Here is an 18903-nt window from a genome sequence, read left to right as displayed (position 1 = left end):
GTCTTTTTCTCCTACCTGCCTCGCTAGCATTCTTGATCTTTGCTCGGTTGTTACTTTGTTGCACACATTGACCTATATTCTCACCTGGACTGCACTTATGATCACTCTTGATTGTACATATGAATGTCTAATTGTATATGTGTGTGTGTAATTTCCTGTATTGTGGTGTGGGATTCATTTAATCTTATCAGATTTGGGTTATACAACCCTAGTTAGTAGATAAGGACTGTAGTTTAAGGATATTGTTAAAATCCTTGTAGAATTAAAGAATTTTATTAAGAACTTGTAGAATTAAGGAATTCTTATTAAATAGTTACTAGAATTATTTAAGTAAGTTTCATTTTTCCTTACAGTAACTTATCTACACTAATTTTCCAAGCTGTTGGGGCCAATTCTCTGTTACTATTTCACGGAGCGACACAGGTTAGGCCCAGAAAAGGGATTTTGACAAAGGAAAAATCTATTTTTGGGCAGTGACCTGTGTCGCCCAGTGAAACCCACCCTTTACTTTCCACACCCTAACTGGCCAAAGCTTGGGTGCTATCTTCAGGAATGGTAAACAAGACGCTAGTTGTAGCAGTGGCGGGCGGTAGATGGCCTAGAATGGCTCCTCTGTAGACGAGGGATATTGAGAAAGGAAGAGAGTAAATGGCAGGGGACCTCTGATAGTGGTTACACATGTCCCAGTTTCCTTACCGACACCCTAAATAAGGGTGAGCGAGCCAGGAAACTCTGGCATAACCATATAGCTTTTTATCTGGTATATTTAGCAATATTTATACCTTAGAAATGAGTGCTATAGGAACTATTTCACTGGTCAACACAGGTCACTGCCCAGAAATAGATTTTTCCTTTGTCAAAATCCCTTTTTAGGTTTCTTTCAAGTTGGGTCCAGCTGACTGCCCCGGCAGGGGTAACCTTTATATTAGGTTTCCTTTATGGGCAGGGCCCAGGGTATTTGTAACACGTTTTACTAGGTTAGATTAGGTCCCCTCCCAAAACCCTGAATTCCCAAAGTCCTCCATCATTGTAGGGTAGAGATAGGAGGTAAATAATTGTTGACCGCCACAAGATAACTACTACTACTTCATCGAAAGCACTCAAACTATAGGAAAAATTAATATCCAAGGTAAAAGCAGGCACGCCATCGTTACTTAGAAATACTTAAGTCAGTGTTCTCTGCCAAGTCACAAATTAATGCCATGATTTCAGAGCTTAATGAAAGTTTAGCCATGCTCAGTGCTAACTTCACTCCATGACACTTGAAATTTTTACTCAAAACACCTTATATATGGAAGATTAACGCCATTTCAATGTTTGCGGAGTCACTTTTGTAAACAAACTTCCCATTTCCTGTGCTAAATCTGCTAACCAGTTGTACTCATAGATGCTGATACGCTTTCTTTACAACAATCTAAACGATAATTTGCATGGTTCATTCTCAACATCATCCTTCAAAAGGCTGGTTTCATGTCGTGATTCCGTCTCGGATGCGCAATCATTCAGCATCAACGAGTTCAAATCCTTCAGGATCTCCTGCATTTTGGACTTTGTATTTGTTGATCCAGATCAGTTATTACTACTTCTTATTGGTTTGTTGCTGTACATACAGAGGAGTGACACCCTTCATTGAATGTCAATTCCTTTTTCCACTGCTGGCTCCCAATGCAAAAGTGTCTTAATGACAACCTCTTCCTCCATTTCCTACCAGATCGTTAGGAACTCCTCTGCAGAGGGCTATGTCAAAGGTATACTCTCTCAGAGAGTGAATAGTGCCAGTGGCTTGGTACTTTCATTACACTCTGAAGAATGTCAGACTGGAAGATAGATGCGGTCTCATTGGCTACATTTATATCTTTCTTCCTTCAGGTAAGCCCACAGGGCCTTGGAACTCCTTTTCCCTTCGACCAATGGTGGATGCTCAACAAGTTGTGTTTGCTTACCCTGCTCCTTTAAGAGTATAAGTTGCATCTCGCCTATGGTGTGCGGTTCTAGAGGTGAGAAGTATGCGAGATTGATTGGCCTCTCTCCCCTTCCCCCTCTTAGTCTTTCTACTCCTCTTCCTTCGGGTTGGGGATAGGACTCGAACTTACACTTGCTGGTCAGGCTTTTGATGTGGTAAGCCTGCACATCAAGTTTCCTTTCTATTTTTTTTTTATCAGAATCATAGAAGCAATCCCACTCCTTCCTCTAGCAAGGGAAGGAAGGAGACTGGCAATACCGCAAACCCTTCCCATAACTTTACGTTAATGCCTCCGACTCTTATTGATATTCTTCCCAACCTCTTTTTCGGGTGATTTACGATTCCTCACTCATTTTGAAAAGGCCCAGAAGTCTGACTCTTGATCATGCAGCTCTTATACTCCTATCAAGTTGTCAGGCAGGGCACTCCTCCTCGCTCTTACGACCAGGAGGAATAGCCCAGGTGTGCTTAACTCGAGTCAGTTCTAGAAGTTCACTCAGAATCCTCCCACCAATCAGTGAGTCTTTCTAATGTAAAGGACCGAGAGTGTATATCGTGTAGGAACAAATCACAATTTCTAAAAAGTAAACTGTATTTTTCCTAACTATACAAACCTAAGGTCCTTTACATTAATGCCCACCACATGCCACCTTTCAATCTGAAACCTGGGCTGAAAGGCAAAGTGGAGTGTTTACATCTGGACAGGTGGGTCTACCAGCCTACCAAACGATAATTACTGCTTAACCACCATTTTCAAGAATTTAATGGCTGTGTTCCAGGTTTGCCATAAAGTAATTTCCTAATGCAAAGGACCCCGGGTTGTATAGTTAGGAAAAATACAATTGTTCATACGCAAACAAACCGTCGGTCTTAACAATTGGATAATTTCTAGCGCCTAGCCGGATCCTGTTAAAAAGCAGATAAAGCAAGGAATCTTCTGATATCTGGCAACGCATGCATAGATCAGGTGATGAGTGGTCAAATGCCGATCATCTACGCCAGTCTTTTCTTAACCGCCTGGACAAGAGTTGGTTTTTTCCTCTCATGGCCTTTTCCTGGTTCTTGCCCGTTTTGTTTCCTTTAGTGTGTTTGTGTGTGTTTTTACCTGGTATTATGGCCTTTTCTGCTCCTTCTTGACATCAGCGTTTGTGCCCTGGAGTTCCTAGTAGGAAAAATACAATTTACATACTTAAAAAGATTGTGATTTTTTTGCAGTCCATTAGATCAAGCAAGCTCCTACCTCAGGTGCTCATATGCATGAAGAGTCAAACACATTGCCATAACTCGCTGTGACTGTTGGCTCCTCCCATTAAAATAGGAACATGTTCAGGAGGTTAGGTGTATCGTGCAGTAAAGCGCTGACTCTCCCAATGCTTAAGGGTTTAACCTTTGGACTAGCCTTGTTTTGAGTAGGAGGGACATAATTATGTCCCTTTTCTTCCAGCAAGTTTTACACAGAGTAGTCTTTTGCTCAGGAATGGTTTTGTTTTGGGCTTCTTACTCATTCTAAGGAGTAATGTGGAGGCAGTGATGGAGAGAGAACCACAGTCCTAGGACTCTCATACCTGCCATCCTGTGTTCTGCAAACCCGTGTCAGGGGCAAGGCACCTGTAGCTGAACCCTTGTGCAGCCCTCAAGGGGGTACACATTATTCTCTTGACTGTCTCATGGGCTCAGGGCCCTACTGGTCTGTTATCTTTATGCCATATTGACAAGATGACAGGTGGTCATAACATCCCATACTTAATATTACAAACATTGGGATGCAATAACTCCAGTAGCCCCTTTTCATACTGTTGTGATTGGCCACAAGTGGGTTTAGTGCTGTCAGTACCGAGACCTCGAGTGGTGCATTTTTACCTAAATTTCTGCTTCCTTTCTTTGGACTTGCTGTCACTGTCACTTATCTATTACTTCTTAGAGCAGCTGCGGAATTTTATCCCAGCTCTACCTTCAGATCCTTTTGCTTCCTCTCCTTTATGTTTTCGACTATTCTTATCTTGCTGTCCAACCATTTCCACTCCTTGCCAGTCTTAATTGCTGAGTGACTGACAGTGCCTCAGTGCTTTGCTAGGCAGCCTAAATTTAAAACTACAGGCAGTCCCTGGCTTATGACATTCCGAGGTTACAGCTCTTTTCAATTATATTCATCAGAAATTATTTCCAGGGTCACGCCGCCAATCTTGTGGAAAAAATATGACTCCAAAAATGCAAAATAATCAATATTTTAATTTTTTTTTTTTTATGGAAAATGCAATAATAATGCACTTTACATAGTTTTTAATACACCCAAAGCATTAAAAGTATGGTTTTCATAGGATTTCTGTTGATTTTATGGCTTACAGCGATATTTGGCTTACAGCGCATCTCAAGAATGGAACCCCAGTTGTAAGCTGGGTACTGCCTGTAATCATATCAAGCTATCAAAGCAGTATTGTGATAGTTCCTTGTGGGTTTTCAACTTCCAGTCAGTTGACAAAGATAACTTCCCATGAAGTGAGTTTCTTATGGAAACGGTGATAGTTTGTAGTTCCGTAGGAACAAATAGTACAACACTTTTTCCTTGTTAATATTTTTCATATTTATACAAACTGTAACAAGAGTTACATTCAGAAAAGAAGACGAATAAAACTTTTAATTAAGCATAGCATCTAATAGGATGAAAAAAGTACCTGTATATACACTTTAATATAATAAATACAAAATTTTTACCTTAAATCAGTCTAAATTTGGATAGTTAAGAGATGTTCTCGATATGCCGTGATTGTGTGGTGGGGCTTAGAAATTATTGAGCCATTGAAGCTTTGCAACTCTGATTATAAATATGTTGGTACTACTTGTGCAGAAATGAGATGGTGCAGATGTATCGGGTGTGGTTGCTTAGGTGACAGTGATTTTGTTATCCCTGGCTCATCAGGTGAGGATGGAGCTGTTACAGGTTTTAAAAAATCATTAACTTCAGCTGTTTACCACTTAGATTTCCATAATTTACTGTTGTGGTTTTGTTTGTTGGTAGCGATATATGATAAATGAGGGTCTGTAAAATAGAGGTAGAAGTGTATCGTAAAAAAACTAAAATTTATTAAACCTCCGCATATGCTACCTGTCATAGCGCCTCAGTGGGGTGGTTGGTTTGGTGTTTCCTTCTCACCTCGGTGGTCGCGGGTTCGATTCTCGGCCATTCCATTGAGGAGTGAGAGATGTGTATTTCTGGTGATAGAAGTTCACTCTCGACGTGGTTCGGAAGTCACGTAAAGCCGTTGGTCCCGTTGCTGAATAACCACTGGTTCCATGCAACGTAAAAACACCATACAAACAAACAAACAAGCTACCTGTCATGGTCCTTATGAACTTAATTACAAATGGGCCACTCATGAGTAAGTCATAGTATCTGGTATTAAAATGCCTTTATTTAAACCACTACCAGTATTTGATAAAGTGCGACCAACTTTCGGCGATTTGAACTTATGGTGCGTTTTACAGCGCTGTAACTTGATGTGGCATCAAGTTAAAGTTACGGCACTGTAAGTGCAATTGATGGTGCTAATGGCACTTACAGCACTATAAGTTGATGCAACATCAAGTTACAGCACCATAACTTGAGTTACAGTGCCCTGGGTTTCAATAAAGTGACATTAATGGTGAAAAACCAACTTAGGGTGGAAATCAATTTACAGCGCAGTGCTGGAACGCATCCCCTGCCTTGAGTCGAGGACTCACCGTATATGTCATTACTACTCTTGCAATAGGGTTATTTGGAAGGTGTATTAAATATATGTATGTATACATATTGAAGATCACAGCTTTAATGGCAATATACAATAAGTTAAAGAAATATTACAGTCGTCATTCTCTTTTATGATTTTATGAACTTGATTTGAAATTTTCTGTGAGAACAATTGTAATTTCCTAAACCAAACTTGTGAGAGTTGTAGTTATTAAAAGTGGTATGGTAATATCATATTATGATAAATGAGTGATAATATTTTTAGCAGCTATGGCAGGAGTCTTGTTTGGTAAGGCAAAACAGTTTGTAAATGTTTGTTGTAGCTGAAATTTAAGAATTTCCCAAACCAAGCAACCAAATTACTGTTTTTTAATGGAAAATGGTATTGCACTTTTTTTCATGAATTGTTGAATTGGTACCTTCCGATGGGACCTCTATGTTTCATGTTTGTTTGTTTTGTTGGGTATGGTTACTGTTGTCCTTTCATTTGTAAGATTACACACCATCTGTTTCTATACTCTCGAGTTGTATAAAAGGTATCCTATCATGAAGTTAATATGTGATTTAAAGGAATATTTTTTGTTTTGTTTTGCTCAACTGTTACAAGAATGCAGTTCTATTAGGAAGAAAAGTCAAGCTCATGTGGGTGAGTGAGTCAGCCTTAGTGCTGTACATCCTTATTACCATATTGTCCATAGGGCAAGTTGCCTTTTAAATCATGATGGACTTGACTTCAGATATATGGTGGTAATGTTTTAAAGGGGATTTTTGTTTAATGTTGTTTTGTTGACTTTTCTTGTTAGATATGGTAGATTTTTGTTCCAGCAAAGTTCAGTAGTTTGGTACAGTAGTTGTCATACCCAGATAGATTCATAGTGAGGGGTTGCCAGGTTGTCTTAACCAGTGGCTTATGTGGAGGGTAGGCAGCTCCAACATTCCTCTGCATCCTGTCCCTAAAGGAGGAAGTATCCTGGTGTGGGGAGGAAGTTATACTGGCTATAGGAATTATCCAAACTCCAAAATACTTTGTATTTATCATTTATAATGGCTTATGAATTGTTTTTTCCTGAACCTTTATGTTATTATTTTTTACCTTTTTTTTTTTTTTTTTTTTTTTTTTTTTTTTTTTTTTTTTTTCCTCCTCTCTCTCCAGGAAAAATGTTTTCATTAGGTGACTGAGATTTTGTGGGACAGGACTGCTGTAAATGAGGCATATGCCACCATTCAGAGTGGCGGCCAAACACAAGGAGTTTGGCCACACACACTTCCGACATAATTATAGGTAAGGTTTGTAAATATTTTGTTTACATTTCTCATAAATGTTGAAAGTTTTCATTGTGTGATAATGAGTTTCTAGGAAAGTGATACTGTCCATAGTTTTTGGTTTTGATTTTTCTGTGAATTTTAGTGTACAAAGTTTGTTGAATTTCATGTTGTCTGTGGGGATTTTCATTTCTACCATCTTGAGTATTCTGTTGAACTGTGGGGAAAATTTTTTATAAGCCTCTGCCTCACAATCTTATAAATGTGTTTATAGCATAGTCATCAACATGAAAGTCATCCATAACTGTCATGTAGTAAAGACACTGCCACACCCAGTGGACCAAGTTACTTTAAAATTTATTCTGTTTTGTTTAACTGCTTTTGTACAACATAACAGTTTTTGTTATGATATGTCAAGAGAAATTATGTACTTCAAAGTAATGGAATTCTGGGGAGTAAAGTTTTTTTTTTTTTTTCCCACATGAAAAATGATTGCACTATATCATATTATTGTCATCCACAACTCCTATTGTCTTTCAGAGTTAGAACGTAGCTCAAGATGCCACTTCTAAAACGTGTGGTGTCACCCGTGCATGTGTCACGGGTGCCTTTAGTGGAAGAGTTGGTGACCGATGAACATGGGAAGGTGTACCCAGCATTGTTCCCTGCCACTAATCAACCACAAGACTTGGAATCATTCACCAATTTAACACTTGCAAATTTGATTACTCAAGTAAGAATTGTGTAATGGATGTTTTTTTTTTTTTTTTTTCCGTTCTCCTAATGTATGTTCAGTTTTGTATTCATTTACATAAAATAGAAGTGACCTCCGGTTCTCATTAGTTACATGGTGTACAAAATCTTTGTGGACTCAAAGAAATGACTTTTGCAATATTGTAACCCTTCATACCTAGGAATTGTATTTGTGTGAACCCAATGATGAAAGAATTTTTGTTCATATACGAAACAAACCTTTAGTCTTAACATTAGGATAATACTAGCGTCAAGCTGGAAACCGGTAGAATTAATAAAAAAACTTGTGTGATCCAGGGACTACTGGCATCTGTACCAGGTCACAGGGTATTGTAGTTCCCAGAATGCCCCTGGCGTCCCGTGACCTATCAGTTACTTTCCTAACGCCTTTAAGATAGGATGTGATTACTTTCTATCTGTATAAAGCCTGTTTAGTTTGCCTATTTAATTAATATTTTCTGTTTTTCTTTCTTTGGGTAATCTCAGTGTGGGTGTGATCTGCTAGGTGTGTGTATGTTGTGAGATGTGGAGAATTTTGCTTCACCAAGGGAACTTTCTTCAGGATCTTGCAAGGGACAAAGGAAATGGCCTGGAGTGAGTGGATTTCCTTGTTCAAGATTTTTAACATCGGCGTCTACGGATCCTCATCCAACGTGTAGTAGGTGTAGAGAAATTGAATGTACTATTAATAATCCTTGTTCAGTTTGTTGTGGTTGGTCGGTGGAACAATGGATGAAGTTTTATGGGAAAGGCCAGTACAAAAGAAAGGAGACGCTGCCATCCTAGGATGACCAAGCGTCTTCAGCTTCTTATGTATTGGTGATACATCAGACTGCTCCATATGTTTCGTCACCTGACTTTGACGTTTCCCATACCCCTTCGGTTTCTTCTAACGATTCATTATTGGGGTAATTTTATGCATAGTTACACTCAGTCATTTCCGGCAGGGAGAGGGGAGCATCGCCATGTTTGTCCCAGATTTCAGCCCCCGATGCGCAGAGGATAGAAGGAATGTGGTCCGCATTAAACCTACGCCAACTATGAATGTTCCGCATCCCCCTGGCCTGCTATTTATGGGCGCGAATGCTATGGCAGCGACAACAACATTGATGTTTCCAGTGATGCAGAACTTTGGAAGCAGTTTTGCAGCACACACAGGGATACCGCCGGTAGCCGCTCAGTCTCCCTAAAAGTGTGATGACGTCACACACGGCCTACGGCTTCTCTCACCTCATTGCCTCTGGAGATGAATATGCTTTCAGACTCATTGGTACAGTCCTGAAGAAATTACAAGCTTTAGAGGACAAAATAGATAAGAAAGACAAAAAGAAAAGACGTGAATCGTCTTCTTCTTCGTCTTCTTCCTCTAGTTCGACGGCATTGCAAAACTTGATGACGTCACTGCATGTACCAGTCAAGCGTTGGAGGATAAGGGACTTTGTGACTGATCCTCGTGCCAAGAGGAGAAGATTAAATTCTTCTTCATCTTCAAGCCAGCACTGTCACATCCATGTCAGCAACAAAGTGATGAAGGCAGTGGTTAGTTAAGTTAACGTTATTTACATGCGTCCGAACAGACAAAAGCGTTGATGGCCACTGGAATGGCGGCCACAGCGGAGATGCCAACGGTGAGGACAAAGTGGTTAGTAGAGACTCCACTGCTGTTGGGGAAATCATTCAACAAAGAATGGAGAATGTATACCAGTTTCTCCTGTAAGACCTTTTAAAATAAGAAGGAAGATGAAAAAGCTCCCATTAAAAGGTCAAATAATAAAGAGTTGGTAACCTCTCCTGATAAACCGATGGAAGGCGTTGTTTGCCTCGACGATAGGAGATCAAGGTCAACTTCCCCAACAGCCATCAGAGATGATAGCCCAATGGCCTTGGATAATATTAATGGAGATAGAGAGAGATTTAGTTCGGTTTCGCGAGAACCGTCATCTTGGAGGAATAGACGGAGTTCTCGCTCTAGATCCGCAAGCATAGAAGCAGTTAGGCAGTCATGTTCTCCTAGTGGCTATTCAAGATCGAGCCAACATCGGCTGTCAGAGATCAAAGATGCCGCGGTTGTAGGGTCGGACATTTGTCAGATGATAGGAGTGGACTAACTTCTCCTGCGGCCGAACAGAATACGTTGGAATTGGAGGAAGGGGAAAACCAGGAGTTTCTGGCTTCGTATGCGGAAGTGGTTGACTTGGTTCGCCAATTCAATAATCTTTCAAGGAGGCCGGAGACACATGCCAGTATACTTCCTCCGGAAATGAACGCGCTATTAGGACTGAAAAAGTATACGAAGATGTATGAATTACCTTGCTCAAGTCATACGGAGTCGGTTTTACAGTATGTCAATGCACGGATTGGTGGAAGGGATAATTCTATAAGATCAAGTTAAGATGGAATGCCCGTCGATGACTTATCAGGAGGCTGCTACATGGAAAGCAAAGACTACTTCTATCTTTCAGACTGCTTCTTGGTTAAACCTTTGATCAATAGCAGTAGCAAAAATTGCATCCTCAGAATCAACAATGAAATTAGTGGATGAGACTGTTTTTCAGATTGCTCCAATCTGGTTTGAAAGCAATTGCGTACTTGACAAATTTGAGTGCCAATGTATGGGCTAGTATCCTGTTGATGAGGAGAGATGCAGTATTGGCTAGATTAAGTGGCACTATTGATTTGGATTCCCTATTAACAATGCAGAATGGGGATATCCTTAAGTTGCGATTGCTGTTGCCAAAGGGTATATTAGAAGCTGCTATAGATAGAAGAAGAATAGATACTAATGACAGATTAGTCCAGCAGGCAGTTAAGAAAGCATCTGGAAGCCAGGCTAATTCTAATGAGGTAAGGCAACATCAACAATTACCTCAAGAGAGCAGTGAGACATAATACCTCTAATAGATCAACAAGACCCTCTTCCCCAAAGAAGTTAGCTCATCAGCCCTTTCTCAATAGACCCAACAGTGGAAGGGGTATTAGGGGCAGGGGGAGAGGTTCAAGACATTAGGTTGAGCACCTCTCACCACTCAGTCACACCAGGGGGGGGGGGGGGGGGTGGGGGGGGGGGGGGGGGGGGGGATGCCTGGCAAATATTATTGGAGGGTGTTGCAGGAATTTGGAGTGGAGCAGTGGGTGGTGGATGTTCTCAGGGTCGGATATCTGATTCCATTCAACGTGACCCCACCCCTGACAGAACAACCATTACCACACCACCTCCTACGCTCAGAAATCTCGGAAATCTCTTATTCTGCAAGGGGAAGTGAAGAAGATAATGGAGAAGGGAGCTGTAGAACAAGTATCACTTCCATCAAGGGGGTTTTACAGCCATGTTTTCCTTGTCCCCAAAGCCAATGGAGATTGAAGGATAGTTACAGATCTGTCAACATTGAATCTGTTTATAAGGAAAACCAGATTCAAAATGGAGACCCCAAAGACAGTTTTAGCAGCAGTCTGGGACAAGGATTTTATGCTGACAATAGACTTGATGGACACATACTTTCACATCCCAATCCATCACTCTTCCAGGAAATTTCTCAGCTTCAGTCTTGCAGAGAAAGTTTTCCAATTCAAGAGTCCTGTGCTTCAGATTGACAACGTCTCCCCAAGTTTTTACAAGGGAATTCACTCTCGTGTCGACATGGGTGCATGCTCAGGCTAATAAGATACCTAGACGACTGTCTGGTGATAGCAAAGTCCAGAGAAAAATTACTTCTGGACAGGGAGACCCTTCTGCAGTTTTGTCACAGCCTAGGTATTGTGATAAATCAGGAGAAGTCAAAGTTGGATCCCAATCAGAGGCTGGTGTATCTTGAGTATGATTATAGACACAGTAAAAGCCAAAGTGTTCCCAGCAGACCAGAGGGTAGAGAACTGCAAACAAGTAGTGAATGCCTTTTTGGAAAAACACAGCAAAACAGTGGCAAGTAGTCATGGGAATTCTAAGTTCCTTGAAGAAGCTGGTGCTGCACGGGAGACTACACCTTCGATCATTGCAATGGAGGATGAAGGAGTTTTGGTCACCAACTGTAGATTGCCCATATGAGCAAATTCCCTTGTTGACAGAGGTGAGGAAAGACCTACTGTGGTGGATGCAGGACAACAATCTGACAGTGGGAGGTTCCCCTTCAGCAGCCCTCTGGATCTCCTGCTGTTCTCAGATGCATCACTCGAAGGTTGGGGGGCACACATGGAGGAGCTGATGATTTCAGGGAAGTGGAATCGCAAGGACAGAGAACTCCATATAAACATGCTGGAGTTAAAAAGCAGCCTTTCTGGCACTACAGGAATTCCGGGAGAGGGTGAAGGGGCAGTCAGTGGTATTGATGTCGGACAACACCACAGTAGTAGCCTACGTAAACAAGCAAGGAGGCTTAGTATCGCAGCAGTTACACCTGATGACAGTTCAACTTCATCAGTGGGCTGTAGAGAACTCGTAGACTTCAGGGCCAGATATATTCCAGGAAAAAGAAACATAGTTGCCGACAAATTGAGCCACAGGGACCAGATTCTTGGAACAGTGTGTGTCCTTGTATCAGGAAGTAGTCCACATAATGTTCATCTTGTGGGAAAGGCCAATCATAGACCTATTCTCAACCAGGTACAACAAAAAGTTGGAAGTGTATTGTTCAGTAGTCCCAGACACAGAGGCAGTAGCAGAAGATGCACTACAACACCCATGGGATAATCTGGACATTTACACATTCCCTCCCTTTTGCCTAATCCGTCAGGTTCTGAACTAGTGATGCGGTCTCAGAACCTCAAGATGGCTCTGGTATCCCCATTGTGGCCGAAGGCAGAATGGTTTCTGGACCTGTTGGAACTTCTAATAGATGTGCTGAGAGTTACCTCCATGCACATCTTTTCTCAGAAAGCAGCAACACAGATGGCAGGAAATATCAGGTCTTCGGCAGCTGTGTACCAAGGAAAATGGTTCATGTACTGTGATTGGTGTCGTAGAGGGAACTTCTCTCCACTCAGAACCACTATTCAACAGTTAGTGGACTTTCTGATATATCTCGGAACAGAAAGACATATGTCTATCTACTGTAAAGGGATACCGGGCTGCTCTAGCTTCGGTTCTGTGGATGGAAGGTGTGGACATTAACTCTTCATGGGAAATGGCTATGTTAATGAAGAGTTTTGAGGAGTCCTGTTCCCCGAAGGAACTAAAAGCCCCAGATTGGGATTTAATCACGGTACTGAGCATTCTTACAAAACCCCCATACGAGCCATTGCGAGAGTCCACAGATAGAAGCTTGACCCTGAAGCCAGTTTTCCTATTGGCTCTAGCCTCAACCAAAAGGGTGGGGGAGCTGCATGGTCTGTCACATGTGGTGAAGCATTCGAGAGGTTGGAAGTCTATGGTCTTCGAATTTATCCCAGATTTTGTAGCCAAAACTCAAAACCCATCAGTAGTGGATGGCAGATTTGACTCCTTTTTTTATACCTTATCTGGGAGAATTTGTGGATAATGATCCTGAAGAAATGCTGCTATGCCCTGTCAGAGTACTACAAGTGTTCGTGTACTTAAGAAGAACGCGGCATCTCAGGCTGGGATCCCGAAGGCTTTTTGTGAGTACAGGATGGAACAAGAAGGAAGTGTCCAGGAATACAATATCGTTTTGGTTGAGAGAAACGATTAGGAATGCGAACATGACAGGAGACAGAGGGTCAAATAGTCTGAAGAGAGCTAGAGCTCATGACATCAGGGGCTTGAGCACTTCTTTGGCATTCAAGAAAAATATGTATGTGGAGAGGATTTTGCAAGCTGGTATTTGGCAACGCCAAACAACTTTCACTTCCTTTCATTTAAAAGATGTTGCCCATAGATCCTTGGACACTTTTTCCTTGGGTCCAGTGGTGGCTGCCCAACAAGTGGTATAGCTCATCCAGTACCCCTGGCGGGTCAGTTAGTGTCTAGTCGAAGATGAAGGTATGAAAGTAGAATGAATGAGATGACTGGTTGTCCTTCTTTACTACATTTTCTAGCTACTCCTTTAACTACGGGCAGTAAGAGGGAGAGAACCATCATGAGCTGGAATGGACTAGATACAAGCGAGGGAGACAGTCATACTGTAAAGGTAATTTAGAGCATAGAATACTTTTCAGTAGCAACACACTCCTCTCAGTAATAGGAAGAGAGTGGGGTGATAGTAGATCCATGTAAAGGGGCTGGAGTTGCTTATGAGAATGGATAGCTCTCCACCTTCCGTAATGCAATAAGCTACGGCATTGTATGAAATACCCAGAGAGGGAAACTAATAGATTCTCTTATATCTTTGGTTCAAAGGTTATAGTCCATTGTCTTAGAATACATTTCTTCGGAAATGGATGAAGGTGGCAAACTCCCAGTCAGTTATAGAGGCTTACCTCCCACCAATAACTAAGTGTATCCTACTGTTAAGACCGAAGGTTTGTTTCGTATATGAAAAAATGTCAAATTTTTAAGCAATTTATATTTTTCATAACTAGCAAACCTGAGGTCTTAATGTCTAAGGCCCACCTCGAACAACCCCTCTAACTGTCTAAACTGGGTTAGAAGAGTAACTGATAGGTCACAGGACGCCAGGGGCATTCTGGGAACTACAATACCTTGTGACCTGGTACAAATGCCAATAGACTCTGGATCACAAGTTTTTTATTAATTCTACCGATTTCCAGCTTGGCGCTAATATTATGCTAATGTTAAGACCTTAGGTTTGCTAGTTATGAAAAATACAAATTGATTAAAAATTTGTCATTTTTGCTAATTTATTAAGGAGTGATTCTTACCAGATTGTTGTGTCTGAAGAGTGTGATATTGATTTGCATTTATAGTTGATTGAAAATTGTTTCTTTTACTAAATACATTACAAGGAAATTATCTTGTTAATTGTAATTGAACGTATTTGATTGAATTAAGTATTGGTAGAAGTTGTAGTAGTTTAAGTTTTCCATATTTATGTATATTATATATGTGACCAATGTCCTTTGTGGAGAAAGAGAATGTGAAAGATTTATATATTTTACCAAAGATAATATATAACTTCTGGAATAATAATAATTGGAAGTATTTGGAGGTTTTCTATCACCTTTGCACTGTTGATTCAATTTTGTTTACAGCTTTCTTCACTCTCTCGATATGCCGAAGACTTGTTTGGTGAAATGATCGCGGAATCGACTTCAATACTAAACAGAACAGTATCATTACAAGGCAGGGTAGATAAGCTGTCAGTTAAGGTCAAGAACTTAGACAGCAATGTAGAGGAAGGTGAGCTGACAGTTTTTCAATAAATCTAAGGTTTTAAATTTACATTACTGTATAGTCATTTATACCGTGTAAGTGGTTAGGAGGTTACGTAGATTTCATAAAATACTGACTGCTTAATCTGGTTATTAATAGTGTTTTCCATGTAGAACTAATATTTGGTTCTGGGATTTTACATTATAATTACAGTAGTATTATTTTATTGAATTATTTTGAGGAAATATTAAAAATAACCTCCATGAACACTATTACTAAATGTAAATCAAAGTAAACCACAAAAGTTTTTTAATAAAAGAATGTATTTTACCTTATCTTTGGTCTCTGTGATAGAGCAAGAGTTCGCCCTTCGTGCATCATATGTATCACGTTAGTGACTTTTGGTTTTGAAATTATTATACATACTATAGTGCATTACTTTTCTAAGAACGCTCTGGTGGGGCCAGGTAGAAAAGGCAGAGTTGTCATATCTACGGGTATGTCAGTCCCATTAAATGCTTCCCGCAGATATAATCCTTCTTAAAAGGATTCGCTTTAGACCTTGGGAGTCAAGGAAAAGGGTTTGCTTCTTCCCTGTTAACTTTTTTTAAAATTTTATTTTCATTCCCGATTCTATTTAACTATTCCTTTTTTCTCTTTCTATAATTATAGATGCACTGAATGGCCTGTTGGCTCCGGTATTTGGACTTGAGACATAATTTCACAAGTCAATAGATCTATTATGCCCTTAGAAAAGACAACCACTCATTCCTTCTTTGCATAACATTTTTATCAAAATCATCCAAGTCAGTAACAGGACTCACTTTCTCTTTTCTTTTTTGAAACACTGGAGATTCCACTATATTTCCCGTCTCTCTTGCTTCCTTGTTAAATCTATGAATAGTCAATTTTGACACTTGTTGCTTCAGATGTTCTCTGGATAGCCTTCGAAACATAGTTATAGGACCTTCATGATGTTTTTTTATAAAATGAAGTATTTCAGGAAATTATAGAATATTTCCTTGGTCTCAGGTGGTGGGTGAAGGTGTTTGCAAGTCACTTGTGCTGTCCATTCATACTTATCACAGTGGGTGATCGAGAGCGAGTATCCTTTAATGATATTGACCATAACCTTTTAAATCCTCTTAAAAATCATGGGTCCCCTAAACTCTGATATGCCATCGCCGGGGAAAAAATATGCCATATCTTCATTTTCGTTAATGAAACCGAGGTTTTAACAAAGAATGTACGAAATAAGATATATTCAAAATATCTGATGGAAACAAAGAACCACATTTCAAGAAATGAAAACTATTTCAGTAGACTCCATGATAATAATATGATTACCATAACATGAAAATTGGCAACGTATGATATTTGTACAAGCCACACCACAGCGATCTTAGAAAAGTAAATGCACTGTAGTGGCTCAACTTGCAGTTAAATGAGGAATCTTCCCTAAGGGTCTGAACTAACTGGTAGATGCTATGAAAAAGATTATATATAAAGTGGTTGAAGGTCATGCTAGAATTTTATAGGGTTTGTCTGAAGAGGCTATTCTTGAAGTTAAATGTGACAGAACATTGTAAAGTTGAAGCACAGCATTTTGGCAAAATGTTGACAGGGATGTAAGGAACTCGTCGTATCTCTAAGCTTCCATATTATTTGGTTTGAGTTCTTTTGCTTTCTCAGCCCTTATAGATAAATTTGTTCCTTCTGGAGTATATACCTCAGTTTTTTATATGGATTTACCTTTGGCCAAATAGGGTCACATTGAAGTCTGGTAACACAGTAATAAACCTGCAGTTGGTGTATATGAGGGTAAGGGACCTATCGACTCACTTGGTAAGCAGCATTACTTTCACCTTGGGTAGCTTGCTATGCAGACATACAGGAGTATCTTGCAGTATGGCTGTTCTTGGAGCTATTCAGTTGAGTATCTACTTATCCTTATGATTAATGAAGGTAAATCAGTGTAGGAGTTAGTTCATGGCTAGACCTATTCCAAGGTTCAATCAGGTTCCCAGAAATGTTCATCCTTGGGAATGGGTCAAGTTGTACGAAGAAGAGGAGCCTTGCATTGTCTGTGGCCTTCATAACAATTAAAGACTTTGCTTCAAGGATTGACACCCTCCCCTTACTCATAGGCCTATCATGTTTATTTCTTACTCTCTCCAGGGTGGTTGAAGTCTTACCTTTACAATGGAAGTGAAGACAGTGAAGGCTTCTTTGGTCATCTCTTCTTGATGGAAAAGGTAACCATGGCTGGAGACTGGTCATCTACCTCTTTCTTCTGAACGGATTTGTCTGTCAATCTTTGTTCACTTTCAAAACCATGTTCCATGCTGCCTACTATGGTAACTTGTTGCTTTTCAGTAGATTTGTTCTTTGGCAAGGATTAACATCATACCTTTTCTGGTTCTTCCAGTGTCAGTAGCTTGGAACAGTGATGCCCACCCTTTTACTAGGTTCCCTGGAGTGGGATGTGACTTGCATCTTTCATATTTTTACCCATCTTACCATGCACTGTACAGACCCCTGAGGGAAACTGTGGACAAAGGAGTTCCACGCAAGAATGTTTTCTCGCTAGTATTAGCATTGCCGGAGAGAGATTAGGATATTTTACCCTGTATGGTACTTGAAAGGATGTAAGGATGTAAATCTTGTTTGTTCATATACGGAACAAACCTTCGGTCTTAACATTAGGATTTACTAGCACCAAGCTGGAAACCGGTAGAATTAAAATTACACTTGTGAGATCCAGGGACTATTGGCATCTATACCAGGTCACGGGGCATGTATACCCAGAATGCCCACGGCTACCTGTGACCCACCAGTTATTTTCCTACCGCCTTTAAGATAAGACATGTTACTGTCTATCTGATTTAAAGCCGGTTTTACAGTTTGCCCGTTCTTTATCCATTTCATTTTTCATTTCTTATTACCTTTTCTTTCTCTGAGTGTGCTCAGTTTGAGGAAAGAGTGTATAAGTGGTATGATGGAGAATTTTGCCTCAACATCGGGATCGTCTACCGTTTCGAAGAGGAGACAAAGGAAATGCCCAGGAGTCAGTGGCATTCCATGTTCTAGGTTCCTAACTTCGGTGTCGACGGATCCTCATCCAACGTGTAGTAGGTGCAGGGAAAACGTATGTACGATTACTAATCCATGTTCTGTTTGTCGCGGTTGGTCGGTGGAACAGTGGAAGAAGTTCTATGAGAAAAGCCAATACAAAAGGAAGGTGGTGACGCCATCTTTGGATGACCAAACCTTACCGGCTTCTTTTGTATCGGCAATAAACCAGGCTGCTCTACATGTTTCTCCACCTGCTTTTGATTTGTCTCATACCCCTTCGGTTTCTCCTAGTGGTTCAGTTTTGTTCTGGAGTTTTTGGCAAAAACTTAGAACCTGTAATTCCTCAGTGATAGATAATAGTCTTTTTCTGATACCTTCCCTCTTTAGACTATAGTTTAGGATCAAGACAAGGCACTGCCATGTTCCATGCAAGTTTTATAGTACTACCTACTCTGTACTTGACATTTTAAGCTGAATGTTGAGAACTGTTGGTTAGTACCTGCGAGCATAATATCATAGTCATGAAGGTTATCAAATTGGCATACAAGTTGACTAGTGAGGGGGATAACATTATACCCAGGGCAAGGACATGAAATTTAGGCCATTGCACATCTGCGTTCAGGAGGAACTTCTAGTGTCGCAGGTGCTGAGGTCAGGTGCTCGTTGGTGCCAAAAACATGTTTACCTCCTTTCACTATGAGGGAACAAATTTTTGAGATAATGGGTGGGGACCCTCAAAGTTGTTTGGTCAAGTGATCTCATTAAAATCCCATCAGCCAGTACTTTATCTGTCTCCCTGCTAAAGTAAAAAGTGATTGTTACCAAATGAGTTGTTGAGTCCCCACCCCCTTACCCACTTGCCACTAGGAGCGCCTCAGTGGTGTGATCTGTATGGTCTTG

General features: G+C 40.5%; 1 protein-coding gene across 2 annotated transcripts in view; it reads left to right on the top strand.

Moving 5' to 3' along the window:
- Positions 1 to 6813: 6813 nt before the first annotated feature.
- LOC135197972 (actin-binding protein WASF2-like) overlaps positions 6814 to 18903 on the top strand; it is a 39745-nt gene continuing 27655 nt past the window's right edge. For both annotated transcript variants that reach the window (XM_064225285.1, XM_064225284.1), the window contains exons 1-3: positions 6814 to 6972; positions 7494 to 7686; positions 14808 to 14955. In XM_064225285.1, coding sequence (XP_064081355.1) covers positions 7513 to 7686; positions 14808 to 14955 — 322 coding nt within the window. In that variant the 5' untranslated portion in view covers positions 6814 to 6972; positions 7494 to 7512. The remainder of the gene's footprint in view (positions 6973 to 7493; positions 7687 to 14807; positions 14956 to 18903) is intronic.

Source organism: Macrobrachium nipponense, chromosome 21 (genome assembly GCF_015104395.2).
Source record: "Macrobrachium nipponense isolate FS-2020 chromosome 21, ASM1510439v2, whole genome shotgun sequence".
NCBI classification, from domain to species: domain Eukaryota; kingdom Metazoa; phylum Arthropoda; class Malacostraca; order Decapoda; family Palaemonidae; genus Macrobrachium; species Macrobrachium nipponense.
Note: the sequence above shows the minus strand (reverse complement) of the source record. Positions and strands in the feature narration are given on the sequence as shown.